At 37.3% G+C, this 14,214-nt stretch overlaps 1 protein-coding gene and 1 pseudogene across 1 annotated transcript; both read right to left on the bottom strand.

Moving 5' to 3' along the window:
• Positions 1-4,361: 4,361 nt before the first annotated feature.
• On the bottom strand, positions 4,362-5,339 carry LOC122068276 (annotated as a pseudogene).
• Positions 5,340-11,004: 5,665 nt separating this feature from the next.
• Positions 11,005-13,350, bottom strand: LOC122068275. The gene is made up of 2 exons (XM_042632150.1): positions 13,317-13,350; positions 11,005-11,843 (listed from the first exon to the last, which is right to left on the bottom strand). Exons 1-2 carry the CDS (start codon positions 13,348-13,350, stop codon positions 11,005-11,007), a joined length of 873 nt encoding a protein of 290 aa, XP_042488084.1.
• Positions 13,351-14,214: the final 864 nt, after the last annotated feature.

Raw genomic sequence — 14,214 nt, 5'->3', positions numbered from 1 at the left:
ATAAGTATATGGATTCTTTTGCTTAAGGTTCAACATTCAAGACCTGACTAAAAGAACTTTCAAATACCCAACTTGCACGGAATGAATTGCTCTATCTACAGCAAGGTTTTGTCGATCTTGGCTCAGTCAAATATGGCTGCCTGGGTGGGGTGGCTGACCCTAAAAAGACTAGCTAACCTATTTGGAACTGTTCAAAATCAATTGTGCTTAGTCAAGGGTGATATGTTTCTGAAAATCACAAGGCAAATCTGAATTATCTATTTTTTTAATCTAAATTATTTTATTTTCACTCATAATTTTTGGCAGATTGCATAGTACTCTCTAAAGTACCATTATGGTTAGGGTGAATTGGAGATTGTGTGGATAGGCGTACGGTCTCAGGTTCAATTTTTTATCTGTACATTTACGATTTAAGTGGAGACTGTGGCAATAGTTTGTTCCGTTAGTCTCCCCGAGGATTAGTCGTGGTGCGCGTAAGCTGGCCAATAGACCTTTGTAAATATTAAAAAAATAAAAAAAAAGTACTGATACACATACATAGGTATTTGATTGAATTAGATTATGAAATTTTCCATATGGCTAATCAAATCGTGTCTTCTCTATCCAACGGTTGTATTGAACTAATCATATGTTCGTGTCGCATAATAGATGTCTTGTGTCATTTAAAAAAAATAACAGATATTTGTAACAATAATAATATGTTCGTCACGTAATAAATAATCTTATTACAATAAAAATGTAATTTCTTTTTAGAATAATAATCAATTATTGAATATTATCAATGATTGAAATACACATGAAGACACCCATATTACATACTGTGCCGTGTTAATTTAAAATTTGTGATTTAAATAAGTGGGTTCCCATCGCATTCCTGCAATAGCACATCAATCTAGATTTATCTTTCTAATAAAAAGAAAAAATTCCAGAGACTTCCTGGAAATCACCTCTTTCCGTAGAACTTAGAACTCTTTCACAATTGATGGCTTCCGTTGCTTTCCTGGAAATGTTAGGATTTAGGAGCCCCTTAACATCTTAATAGGGAACTCATTCATTTTGAAAATCTAGATTCATCTTTTCTAATTTTATCATAAAATTCATGAGAAATCACCTCTTTCTGCAAAATTTGGAACTCTTTCACTTTTTAACCCTTGGATTTATTAAGAGGTTTGGCTCTTTTTTGGAAGAAAAATATCTAACTTACTATCTCTCATACATCTCATTATCATATTACTGCTTACTTTGATCCTATTGGCCCTCTTAAAGAGTAGTTCCTCAGTTCTGTCTATGGAAAAGCCAAAAAAATATCTTCATCTCTTTTGTGGGAATGCTAAATCCAAAAAAGAAAAAAAGCCCTCTCAGTGGAGATTTCAACAATATCCTCTCTCAATGAAAATTTGGCCATTGCCTTGCTTCTCTTAGAGATTATAAGGATTTTAGAGATACTTTGGATTGTTGTAATCTCTTTGACTTGGTTTATAAAGGCTCTCTGAAGGTATAGTATCTCTATCTGTGTATTGTGACTGGGATCTGTTGCCCATGCTGGTTTCATATACTCTTCTCATTTATTTTTTCTAATGGAATTGTTTTTGCCCCACCCACCACCGCGCCCAAAAAAAAAAAAATTTAGTGTCCCCGTTATGAAGATATTTGACAAAGCTGTGGAAAACCCTGAATGGAGAATTCTTTTCCAAGATTCATTTGTTAGAAATTAAATCATCAGAGCTTTAGATGTTAAGTTTGTCTCGAATTCTTGACCCATTTTGAAGATTGACTCATTTTAACATATTTTGGTGGTGATCCGAATGAGAAGTTTTCTGAGATCTGTGATGAAAGCAGAGGGGTTAGGTCGATAGGCCCAAGCCTAGAGCCCAACACTGATCTCGTATGGGGATGCGGGGGCATAGCCCCATGGTATGGTTCGATCAGATTGAACGCGACCCAATGGGTCGACCTGTGACTTAGAATATATAATGTACTATCGTCTTGTAGAGCAAGTCATTGTAATTTGGAGGTTTTTCGAATTAGTGTTTCAGGGCGAGTTTTCTCACCATTACTTGGGTATAATCTCTTTTCGACAAAGTGAAACATCTTCTTCTTCACCCGAAGATGTAGCACACCACATCAGTGTGTGAACCTCGTTAAATTTCTGTGTCTTGTGCTGATTTGTTTTGATTTATTTTTGTTTTTCTTGATGTTTGCTCTAATAACATTAGATCATAGTCCAATTGTCCTTGACACTTTTCCTGTTAAATTTAAAGCTCTCTAGCCTCTTTCAGATTTGAAACCATGTGAATGACCCATCCGAATTGTAAGAATTTAATTGGAAAGGCATGACAAAGTTCTCCTATAGGTCCTGTGATCTTTAGGATTTGTCGAAAGATAAAAGTGTTTTTTTTTTTTTTTTTTTTTTCTTTTGATGAGGAGGGAAAAAGAAAATTACAGAAGATGCAATAGAGTATATAATCCGGATTACAAAAAATATGGTTAATACGTTTATTCATCGCCTTTTAAGCTATCTTGGCCAAAAAAAAAACCTGTTCATTCATAAGTCTGAGCATATGAGGAATGAGTTATAAATATCCAAAAGTTGAGGGAGAGTACTCAAAGGTCATGAAATGATTGTTAGGTCAGTTAGTAGTCTGAAGATTTTCTGAATTAGACTACACCTCTTTAATCGTCCATCTTTTCAATTGTGCTTCTTTGACCCTAGAACAAGACTGAATTTAGTATGTTCGAAAGATAAAAGTTGTTCAATATAACCTTAAATCCTAGAACAAGACTGAATTTAGTATGTGGGCAACTAAACACAACCACCGACACAGTCGGTGCCAAGGAAAAAGCCCCAAGGGGGTAGCTGAGTTGGCAAGGGACCTTCATCTTAGGAAGCATGTGGTTCTGAGTTTGACTATTCTTACCTATTTGGGGCCACTCACACGGGGGTGTTTATTGCTCTTCACTGCTTTTAGTGAAAGTTGAATAATTCTCATTCAAACCCGATATGACTGGTCCACGTGGTTGTGGGATCACTATGGGTTTGTAGGACTAGTCAGGCCTTCGATAACCGTCGTTAGCAAAAAAAAAAAGTATGTGGTCGACCAAATCAAAAAACTAAAAACTGAGCTTGAACTTATCCAAAGTAACCCACTTGATCCCTCTTCCAATAGAGAAAGAAAATCATCCCGTAGATGAGTTTGATTTGAACCTCAAGAGTGTGAAAATCAAATTAAGCCAATAAGCAAAATTAAATTGGCTTAACTCTAGTGATAAAAACAGTCAATTTTTTCATGCATCGATCAACAATTCAAATAAGAGACATGAATCGTATTGGTTTGGTTGGAAGCTGAAATAGATATAAAACCGAGCCCCAAGAGATTCCTGATCAAATTGTTTTGCTTCTATTATGATCTTTTATCATCTTCAATTCTCTTTAAACTTCGAAAATTAAATGATATTTTTCAAGCCTCATCACTAATAGTTCCAAGGTCCTCCTAGATTCTTTGCTAGAGATGAAATGTGACAAACTGCTTTTCAAATGGAAGGCTAGAAGACTCCTGTTACTGATGGAATTCCCCTAAGATTCTTCCAAAATTATTGGGGTTTAGGTTGAAATTTGAAAGATTTTAAGTTGAAATTTCGTTTGACCGAATCAATCCTAATACATCTACGTTTGGGGAGGATCTGTCGGAATTTTTGAGAAGGATAGAACATAAGTTACTGTTAGATCAAACATTAAGAAATACGAAAATAAAATAGACAATAGATCTGCACGACACAGAGATTTAATGAGGTTCACACACCAGAGTGATGTGCTACGTCCTTGGGCGAGGAAGATGTTTCCCTCTGCAGAAGAGAAATTACACCTAAGCAGCGGCGAGAAAACTCAACTTGAAACCTAGCTCGAAAACCTCCCAAAAATGCAATGACCTTTTTCAATATATTATATACTCCAAGTCGCGGGTCGACCCATAGGGTCACGATCGTTCCGATCGAACCATACCACTGGGTCGTAGCCCCCGCACCCCCATATGAGATCAGTGATGGGCTCTGGGGTTGGGCCGACCCATCACAGATCTCAGAAAATTTCCATTCCAGTCGCCACCAAAATATGTCGAATCGAGTCAATCTTCAAAACGGGTCAAGAATTCAAGGCAAACTTAACAGTTACTGCATAAGCTATTGCAAAATTGAGATTATTATTAAACATAAGTTTCTACATGATTTACTATGTGAATTAATTGTGTTACTTGTAAATAAATACAAGGACATAGTCAAGTTCAGTTCCATGTAATGAGATTTGATCGAACATCTTCTTAATCTGAGGTAGAAGACGGTTGTTCTTTTGAGATAGAATAATTTCTCTACCTACAAATGCTCACAATTAAATTTGGAGTAGCAGAGACTAGATGTTGAAATGGGTTTGGAGGAGACTTAATTTCAGTTCCTCCCTCCAACATCCTCACCACATTGCTCATGAGAGGTCTTGAATCCGGCAAGTATTGAACAAACCACAAAGCCACCATTGTCATCTTCTCTGGCTTCTTTCTATGTTCCTCTTCAATCCCAAAATGTTCCAAAAGTTCACTTAGCTTCCCTTTCTCAAACATCTCCCATGTCCATCTTGGTAGCCAATTCTCGGGCTCACTAAGATTAGAATCGACATTTTTTCTTCTACCCAGAATCTCAAATAGAAGCATACCAAAGCTATAAACATCACATTTACGAGTCACAGGGTATGGCATGTACAGCTCTGGTGCAGCATAATCCGGTGTCCCTCGACAATCTGTCATGGTTATATGGGTACTATCTCTGTTAGAAAGCTTAGCCAATCCAAAATCCGAAACCTTGAGAAATAGTTTTGCATCAAGGAGGATATTCCCTGGCTTTATATCGTAGTGAATTATTCTCTGGTGACATTCTTCATGCAAGTATGCAATTCCTTTCCCCCTTCCCAATTGCTATTTGATGCAGCTTTTCCCATTCCATTCTCTGGTTCTTGTCAAACAATAACCATCAAGAGACCCCTTGTCCTTGTACTCATAGACAAGAGCTTGCACTGTGGAATCAACACAGAAACCATAGAGTCTAACCAAATTGACATGGTGTGTTATACCAATTGTGCTAACTTCTGCCATGAACTGCTCTTTAGCTTCCTTGTCTGAAGCTTTGTTAAAGAGTTTGATTGCCACTGGCACCCCATTTGGGAACTCACCTTTGTAGACAGTACCAAAACCGCCGGATCCCAATCTTGTATTGTAATTCTGACTGAAACCAGACAACTCTTGAGCTGAGAACATGATGGGCTTCTCCTTGGCAACATTATTGAAAAATCTCTTCATTGTTGCTTCAATTTGTGAGTCTGGAACAACAGAGATATCTGGTGGTGTTGGATTCGAGATGGGTTCTCTGCCATTGCCGATTTCGATATGGGCATACGGCATGTTACCTTTTGTAGCTTTGGTCAAGTATTTGATTATTACAATTTTTATTGCAATGGTTAAGACAACAACAGCAACACATATAACTTCAATAACTGCCCAAAAAAAAAAAAAAAAAAGAGAAGAAAATATGATTATTAGAGATCTGGTCAAAATCAGATTGGAAGCTAGATGGTATGCTTACCCTGGTTTTAGACTTCTAGGTATCTCAAACTAGGAAATAGACTATATTGTATATGTATGCATATCACATTTAAAAATTGTTATGATAGCAACAGTTTTGGGCATAAAGTATCAGAGTGCAGAAGATAGGTCAGACCAATAACGGTAACCAGCAGAAACATGTTTGCTCCTTCGGCAGAGAATAGTGTTGAGTGCTTCAGGTGCTACAGATTGGGACACATTGATCTTAAAGGAAGGGGTTATTTGTTGGTTTCATTCAGTCACTAATAACCATATTTTGAATATTTGATGAACATGAAACAACTAATAAGTAGATACTTTTAGATAATGGAAGATAGAAAGATTGCTTACAAGGAGTTTCTATTGAGATTAAGAAACTGATAAAGCTTACTGATGTTCCCAGGTTCATATTGAGAGGGGGGTGAATCAGTGGTTCCAAAAGTTTCCTATTTGCAACCCAACAAAAGCTTCCACTGCGCAGTTATAGATTGGCTGGGGCAATCCTGTAATTACTAATTATGCAAACAACGACACGTCCACCTCACACCACAATGTGTCTGGGTCTACCAGACAATGTCCCACCACTCTGCACAACACGCACTTCAAATATATGTAGAAAAATAAATGCGAGACAATAACCCAGATATACGTGGTTCAGCCAGAGTGCCTACTCCACGGAGGAATACCCATATAAGGTTTCGTATTTTCCCAATACTCAACTTTTTCAATCGCTACAACGGTCCAGGAACCTATCCCAGCTTCAATCTGAGATGCAACTCAGACAAGGGCAACAACCCCATACCCTAGACAAGCCTAAACTTACTAGGTTCACAATTTTCAATCAATAAAATCCCAACACAATACATCATTGATCTAGAGTTTCTCAACAATCAACAGACTCTAGAATATAAAATAGGGATTTCAAATACGGATTACCTCAGCCTGTGTAATCTAGTTGATGATTTCTTACTTAATGTATAAAAAAAGAACATGCTTAAACCATCAACATAGTAGCAATAATACTCCCCTTTTTTTTTCTTCAAAGTGTGCTATATCTCACGCGCTCAATCTACCATGCTTCTCTTCATCTATAGACAACCCTCACTATTTCTCACTTCTCTTTTTCTTTTTTCTTTTTTTTATTATTTATTATTTTTTATTTCTTTTCTGCCTTCAATAGTAGATTAAAAAATTATGCAGCATAGAACTTTAAAGAAAAGCTGCAAAACTCACTCTCATTCTCGGTCTCTTCTTATCGGGCTCTTTTCTTTATTCCATAAAGTCACACGCAAAAGGAAACAAATTATATCATGATCCAATTTCAAAAACTGTTGCACTTCTATTCAATCTCGGACTCAAGCTTGGAAAACACTTGAATACAATGCCCTGTTGTCCATATACCTGTTGTCCATCTACTTCATGCGCAGAAATCTCTGAACTTCCCAACTAAGCTGTCCATCTCATATTTGATTTCACTTTGAAATTGAACCAATCCAATGGGTTCCAATTTGAAATTGAATAGTAAAATTGAATCGATCTAATTAAATTGAATTAGACCAATGAAATTGAACCAATCTAATTAAATTGAATTAGACCAAGGAATTGATTGGGTTCCCTTCAATATAGACTCCATCACCATATGATTGCCAACAATGATAACAATTGATCCGATTTCCCAACAATCTCCCCCTTTGGAATTGTTGGCAACGCTCTTCAGATGTCATTTTAATTCATTTCTCTGATAGTCAACTGAAGTAAATTCATCATTGTCAAACATTTGTGAGCCCCTCTGTTTCTCCTTAACAAACCTCATTAGATTTTCTACAGTTCCTTTGCCTTTAGTCTCCACTACTTCAGAAGATCCTTGTGCCACATATCCAAGGTCAGTCTTCATATGTAGAGGTATGATGCACAACTTGCTTAGTGTGAGTCAAATTTGTGACAATGACAATGAGATTTTGTTCACCAAGGAGGGTTGTGCGATTAAGAAAATCAAAAATGAAAAGATTGTGGCACAAGGGACAAGAACTATAGGCAACTTATACACTCTATTAGAAGCAAATGAAGATAGATGCATGATGGGTAGGAAGATGAATGTTGGCTATGGCATAGAAGGATTGGGTATATCAGCTTCAAGAACTTAGCTAAATTGAGCAAAAAAAATGTAGTCAGAGATCTTCCAAAGATCAAGTCTCCAACAAATCATATTTGTGACCCATGTCAAAAGGGAAAGCAGGCCAGGGCCACATAAATTCAAAGGAACATTATTCAAGTAAATTATTGGACTTAATTCATACGGATCTTTGTGGACCCATGAGAACAGAGGCAATTGGTGGAGAGAGGTACTTTATCCTATTCATAGATGAGTACACCAGGATGACTTGTGTTATATTCCTTAAAGACAAGACTGAAGCCTTAGATTGTTTCAAAATCTTCAAGAAGAGGGTAGAGAATGAAACTAGTAGAACAATTAAGTGCTTGAGATCTGATCAAGGGAAGGAGTTTACTTGGAATGTATTTTCTAACTTCCATCATGAGCATGAGATTAGGATTTAACATTCTACAGCCCGTACCCCCCAACAAAATGGGGTTGGGAAAGAAAGAATAAGACCGTTCAAGAGATGGCAAGGACAATTTTGATTGAAAACAATGTTGCTAGGAGGTTTTGGAGAGAAGCAATATATTCTGTAGTGCACATCCAGAATAGGTGTTTCTTTAGACCAAATGAATCTAAGACACCATACGAGCTATGGTATAGAAGGAGAGCCATTGTTAAATATCTTAGGGTAGTTTGTTCCAGATGCTTCATCAAAAGGAAGGAGGACAACCTTGGAAAATTCGATGACAGAGCAGTTGAGGGGATTTTCTTAGGGTATTCTTCAAAGAGTAAAGCCTACAGATGCTATAATAAGAGATTGGACAGGGTGATAGAGAGTTCAGATGTAAGAATTGATGAACTTGTGCCTCATTCTAAACAGATAGAACCAGCAGAGCAAACTCCTGAGGACTTTCATGATGATGCAATTGTAGATGATGAAGCTGTGGAACTTCAGAACCATAAAGATGATGCAGAAACATATGCTTATGAAACTGACACAATGATAGAGAGAGATGGAGGACCTAGTTTTGAAAAGTGACAAAAAGTGCATCCCCCACATCAAGTCATTGGGGATCCTAAAGCAGAAATGCAGACAAGAAAGATGAAATCTGCTACATATTCATTACTTTCTCAGATTGAACCCAAGTTTATTGGGGAAACAACTAAAGATGAGAACTGGGTGAAGGCAACGAATGAAGAATTAGATCAAATAGAGAAGAACAACATTTGAGAGTTAGTTCCTAGACCAGCCGATTAAAACATCATTGGAACCAAGTGGGTTTTTAGAAATAAGTTGAATGAAGATGGTCAGGTGGTTAGAAACAAAGCCAGACTAGTGTGCAAAGGCTACACTCAGGTTGAGGGGATAGACTTCGTTGAGACATTTGCACCAGTAGCAAGGTTGGAATCTATACGGATGTTCTTAGCATTAGCTGTTTATAAAAGCTTCAAGGTTTATTAGATGGATGTCAAGTTTGCATTCTTAAATGGCAATCTTGAAGAAGAAGTGTACATTAAACAACCGGATGGTTTTCAAATTGGAGATGATCCAAACATGGTCTGCAGATTGAAAAAAGCTCTTTATGGCTTGAAACATGCTCCAAGGGCTTGGTACTCTAGACTAGACACTTACTTACATCATTTCGGGCTTCGGAAGGGCATTATTGATAGTAACCTATATGTTATGACAAATAACAAAAGTTAACTGGTAGTGGTGGTCTATGTAGATGATATCATCTTTGACGGGCACAATGACGAGGTGTGTAGACAGTTTGCAGAGCGGATGATAACAAAGTTCGAGATGTCTATGTTGGGAGAGTTATCATACTTTTTATGTTTGCAAGTGAAACAATAACGGAATGGTATCTTCATATCTCAAGCAATGTATATCAAAGAGATGTTGAAGAAATTTATGATGGAGGATAGCAAACCAGTAAGTACTCCCATGGTAGTAGGTTGCAAGTTGAGTTTGAGTGATGAGTCTAGTTCTATATATCAAACTCTCTACAGGTCAATGATTGGAAGCTTGTTACACTTAACAGCATCAAGACCTGATATCCTATAAGCAATGTGTATGGTTGCTCGATTTCAAGGTAGTCCGAAAGAGACTCATCTAGTGGCAGTCAAAAGGATTTTTAGATATCTTAGAGGTACGATGGAGTATGGTTTATGATACCCCAAGATTGAAAGTTTCACACTCACAGCATTCTCAGATGCGGATTGGGCTGGCATCGTGGATGATGGGAAGAACACTAGTGATGGTGTGTTCTTTTTGGGACAGAGTCTAGTGGCATGGCACAGTAAGAAACAAGAATCTGTTTCTTTATCTACAGTAGAGGCTGAATACATTGTCGCTGCAGCGAGTTGTACACAGGTGATCTGGATAAAGAGACAAATAGTAGACTTTGGGATTCACAATGATAAGCCAGTGTCTATTAAATGTGATAATATGAGCACTATTAATATTTCCAAGAATCCTTGCAGCATTCAAGGACAAAGCATATTGACATTCGATATCACTTTCTAAAGGAGAAAGTCAACACCAACGAGGTGAAATTGGATTTTGTTCCTATAACTGAACAAGTAGCAGATATTTTCACGAAAGTACTTCCCAAGGAAAATTTTGAGGCCCTTAGAGCCAAACTTGGAGTTGTCACTCCACGAGCATAATAGATGGTACGTGTCTAGGGGGAGTATGTGAGCAAGCATAGAGACATCAAATCCCTATAGGATAGGAAGATGCGGTGGGCACTCCTATTGGTGAGTCTATGCAAGGGGAAATCTATGCAGGGGGAGCATAATCACCCTTTGTACTTGTTGTCAAAGGGAGAGAGAAATGAATCAAAATGACATTTGAATAGCGTTGCCAACAATTCCAAAGGGGGAGATTGTTGGGAAATCGGATCAATTGTTGTCATTGTTGGCAATCGTATGGTGATGGAGTCTATATTGAAGGGAACACAATCAATTCCTTGGTCTAATTCAATTTAATTAGATTGATTCAATTTCATTGGTCTAATTCAATTTAATTAGATCAGTTCAATTTCAAAATGGAACCCATTGGATTGGTTCAATTTCAAAGTGAAATCAAATATGAGATGGACAGCTTAGTTGGGAAGTTCAGAGATTTCTGCGCATGAAGTAGATGGACAGCAGGTATATGGACAACAGGGCATTGTATTCAAGTGTTTTCCAAGCTTGAGTCCGAGATTGAATAGAAGTGCAGCCGTTTTTGAAATTGGATTATGATATAACTCGTTTCCTTTTGCGTGCAACTTTATGGAATCAAGAAAAGAGCCCGACAAGAAGAGACCAAGAATGAGAGTGAGTTTTGCAGCTTTTCTTTTTGAAGTTTCTTTTTCTAGGAATAAATTTCTTCTTTCCTTTCTTGAACTTGCTTTCTTGATCATCTTCATCCTCAAAGTCACTCAATTTATCATTCTTTGGACACTTGGAAGCGAAATGCCCTATACCATCACAATTGAAACACTTTAAGGGAAGTTTTCCTTTACCTCTACCTTTCTTGAGTTTCCTAGCCAAGTAAGCTATTAACTCATCATCAGAATCTTTTTGTTCACTATCTTCATTGATTTTCAATTTCTTCAAAGCTTTGAAGGTAGCTTCTTTTTCTATGGACTTGGGCTTAACCATCCTTATTTCATAAGCAATCAGAGTTCCATGTAGATCATCTAATTTCATTGTGTTCAAGTCTTTAGATTCTTCAATGGCAGACACCTTAGGGTTGTACGAGTCAGATAAAGATCTCAATATTTTCTTCACCACTACTGCATCCTTTAACTCTTCTCCTAACCCTCTAATAGAATTGATGATTTTGTTTACCCTGCTCATAAACTGATCAATGGTCTCTCCCTCAGACATTTTCAGATTTTCGAATAAATTCCTATGGTGTTGTAGTTTTGCCTCTTTGATTTTATCATCTCCTTTATGAACACTCTTTAACTTGTCCCATATATCCTTTGATGTTGTGCAGCCGACCACTTTTGCAAACTCATTGCTCACTAGGGAGCCTAGAAGTGCATTCACTGCTTTAGCATCATCTTCACACTTCTTCGTCTCTGCTTTATCTGTGATATCTGTAGTGGGGGTGTTGTAACCGTTCTTCACTGCTAATCGAACTCCATAACCCTAAGACTACAGGTGAGCCTTCATCCTGATTTTCCATAAGTTGTAATTCGACCCATCAAAGAAAAGAATCATTCCATGCATACGATTACTGTCATTAGATGCTATCTATATCTTCTCAGTATTCAGACCCGAAACTGTTAAGCTTCCTCCTTAGGGAACCTGGCTCTAATATCACTTGATATTCCCAAGTTGGCACTGAGAAGGGGTGAATCAGTAGTTCCAAAAATTTCCTTATTTGTAACCCAACAAAAGCTTCCACTGCACAGTTCTAGATTGGCCGGGGCAATCTTGTAATTACTAATCATGCAAACAACGACACGTCCACCTCACACCACAATGTGGCTGGGTCTACCAGACAATGTCCCACCACTTTGCACAACACGCACTTCGAATATATGTAGAATAATAAATGCGAGATAATAACATCAGATATATGTGGTTCAGTTAGAGTGCCTACTCCACGGAGGAATAAGCATATAGGGTTTCGTATTTTCCCAATACTCAAATTTTTCAGCCGCTACAACAGTCTAGGAACCTATCCTTACTTCAATCTAAGATGCAAATCAGATAAGGGCAACAACCCCGCACCCTAGATAAGCCCCAACTTACTAGGTTCACAATTTTAAATCAATAAAATCCCAACCCAATACATCATTGATCTAGAGTTTCTTAACAATCAACATACTCTAGAATATAAAATAGGGATTTCAGATACGGATTACCTCAGCCTATGTAATCATCTAGTTGATGATTTCTTACTAGATGTATAGAAGAAGAACACACTTAAACCAACAACAGAGCAGCAATAATACTCCCCTTTTTTTTTCCTTCAAAGTGTGCTATATCTCACGCGCTCAATCTGCTATGCTTCGCTTCATCTATAGACAACTCTCATTATTTCTCACTTCTCTTTCTCTTTTTTTTTTTTTTTTTATTTATTTCTTTGCTACCTTCAATGGTAGATTAAAAAAATCTGCAGCATAGAACTTTAAAGAAAAGTTGTCAAACTCATTCTCATTCTCGGTCTCTTCTTATCAGGCTCTTCTCTTGATTCCATAATGTCGCACGCAAAAGGAAATGAGTTATCTCATAATCCAATTTCAAAAATGGTTGCACTTCTATTCAATCTCGGACTCAAGCTTGGAAAACACTTGAATACAATGCCCTGCTGTCCATCTACTTCATGCGTAGAAATCTCCGAACTTCCCAACTAAGCTGTCCATCTCATATTTGATTTCACTTTGAAATTGAACCAATCCAATGGGTTCCATTTTGAAATTGAACCAATAAAATTGAACCGATCTAATTAAATTGAATTAGACCAATGAAATTGAACCAATCTAATTAAATTGAATTAGACCAAGGAATTGATTGCGTTCCCTTCAATATAGACTCCATCACCATACGATTGCCAACAATGACAACAATTGATCTGATTTCCTAACACTTACCTATAACAACAATGGTGGACGATGGGGAAGACATCTCTTTGTAGTTAGATTGTTAGGGAAAAAAAATAAAGGAAAAGCAAAGGATGGGCTAATTCTAATTAGCACATGAACTCAGAAAAATAACAATAAGAAGTGGAAGAGAGGGAAAAGCTAATGCTGGTGGTGTGATGAACATGAGAAATTAAAAGGTCCTATATACATATAAATTTATAACTTGCTTTTCAAATAGGGAAGTACTTGGGGGAGTTCTAAGTTGAAAGTTCAACGATTATGGGTTCATGACTTACGAAAAAAACTTTCAAATACTCAACTTATGAGGGATGATTCTCTATGCTTTTTCAACCTTCTAAGCCCTGAATTGGTTGGATTGGATCAGTATCGGTCCTGTTTGATCATGATTTTTGACCAATGCATCTCTAGACTGATATAGACGAAGGGTAACAAGAAAAAAAAATTATTATTATTATTTTTTTTTAAATGACAGTTAGGGGTATTTTTGTTTGATCTGGCCAATTCAAATCAGGATACGATCAATATCGACGCTGATCCCAAGAAAGATTCTGATATCTTAAACCAGGTTATTTGGATTTTGATGTGAGTTAAAGACAAAAGGTTCTAGGCTTCTAAGCCAATTAAAGCATTCTCCATGGCTCTTTATTTTTTCCATCAAAAAGATAAAAAAAAGCATCCTCCATGGCTCGGGGGAATTTAGAAGGAGATAGAAATGATGGACCTACCATTTCTGTTGCGTATTTCGCAATTTTATTCGCACATGGGCAGCGTGGGTATACTTGGGGGTCTCTACGTGGTGCATGTCGCAGATACAATTGACGCGACTACACGTAGGCATGGCCTGTTTAGCTTTGTGATCAGTATGTACCGGCCTGAGCAAGCGGAT

Source organism: Macadamia integrifolia, unplaced genomic scaffold, assembly GCF_013358625.1.
Source record: "Macadamia integrifolia cultivar HAES 741 unplaced genomic scaffold, SCU_Mint_v3 scaffold367, whole genome shotgun sequence".
NCBI classification, from domain to species: domain Eukaryota; kingdom Viridiplantae; phylum Streptophyta; class Magnoliopsida; order Proteales; family Proteaceae; genus Macadamia; species Macadamia integrifolia.
The sequence above is the reverse complement of the archived record's forward strand: the minus strand, read 5'-3'. Positions and strand labels throughout refer to the sequence as shown.

Excerpts from the sequence above, each read along its gene's own strand:
- LOC122068275 (XM_042632150.1), bottom strand. The coding sequence starts at position 13,350 with ATGTCTTCCCCATCGTCCACCATTGTTGTTATAG. Across the intron at positions 11,844-13,316 it reads GTCCACCATTGTTGTTATAG|TGAAGAACGGTTACAACACC; the intron begins GTAAGTGTTAGG and ends TTCGATTAGCAG.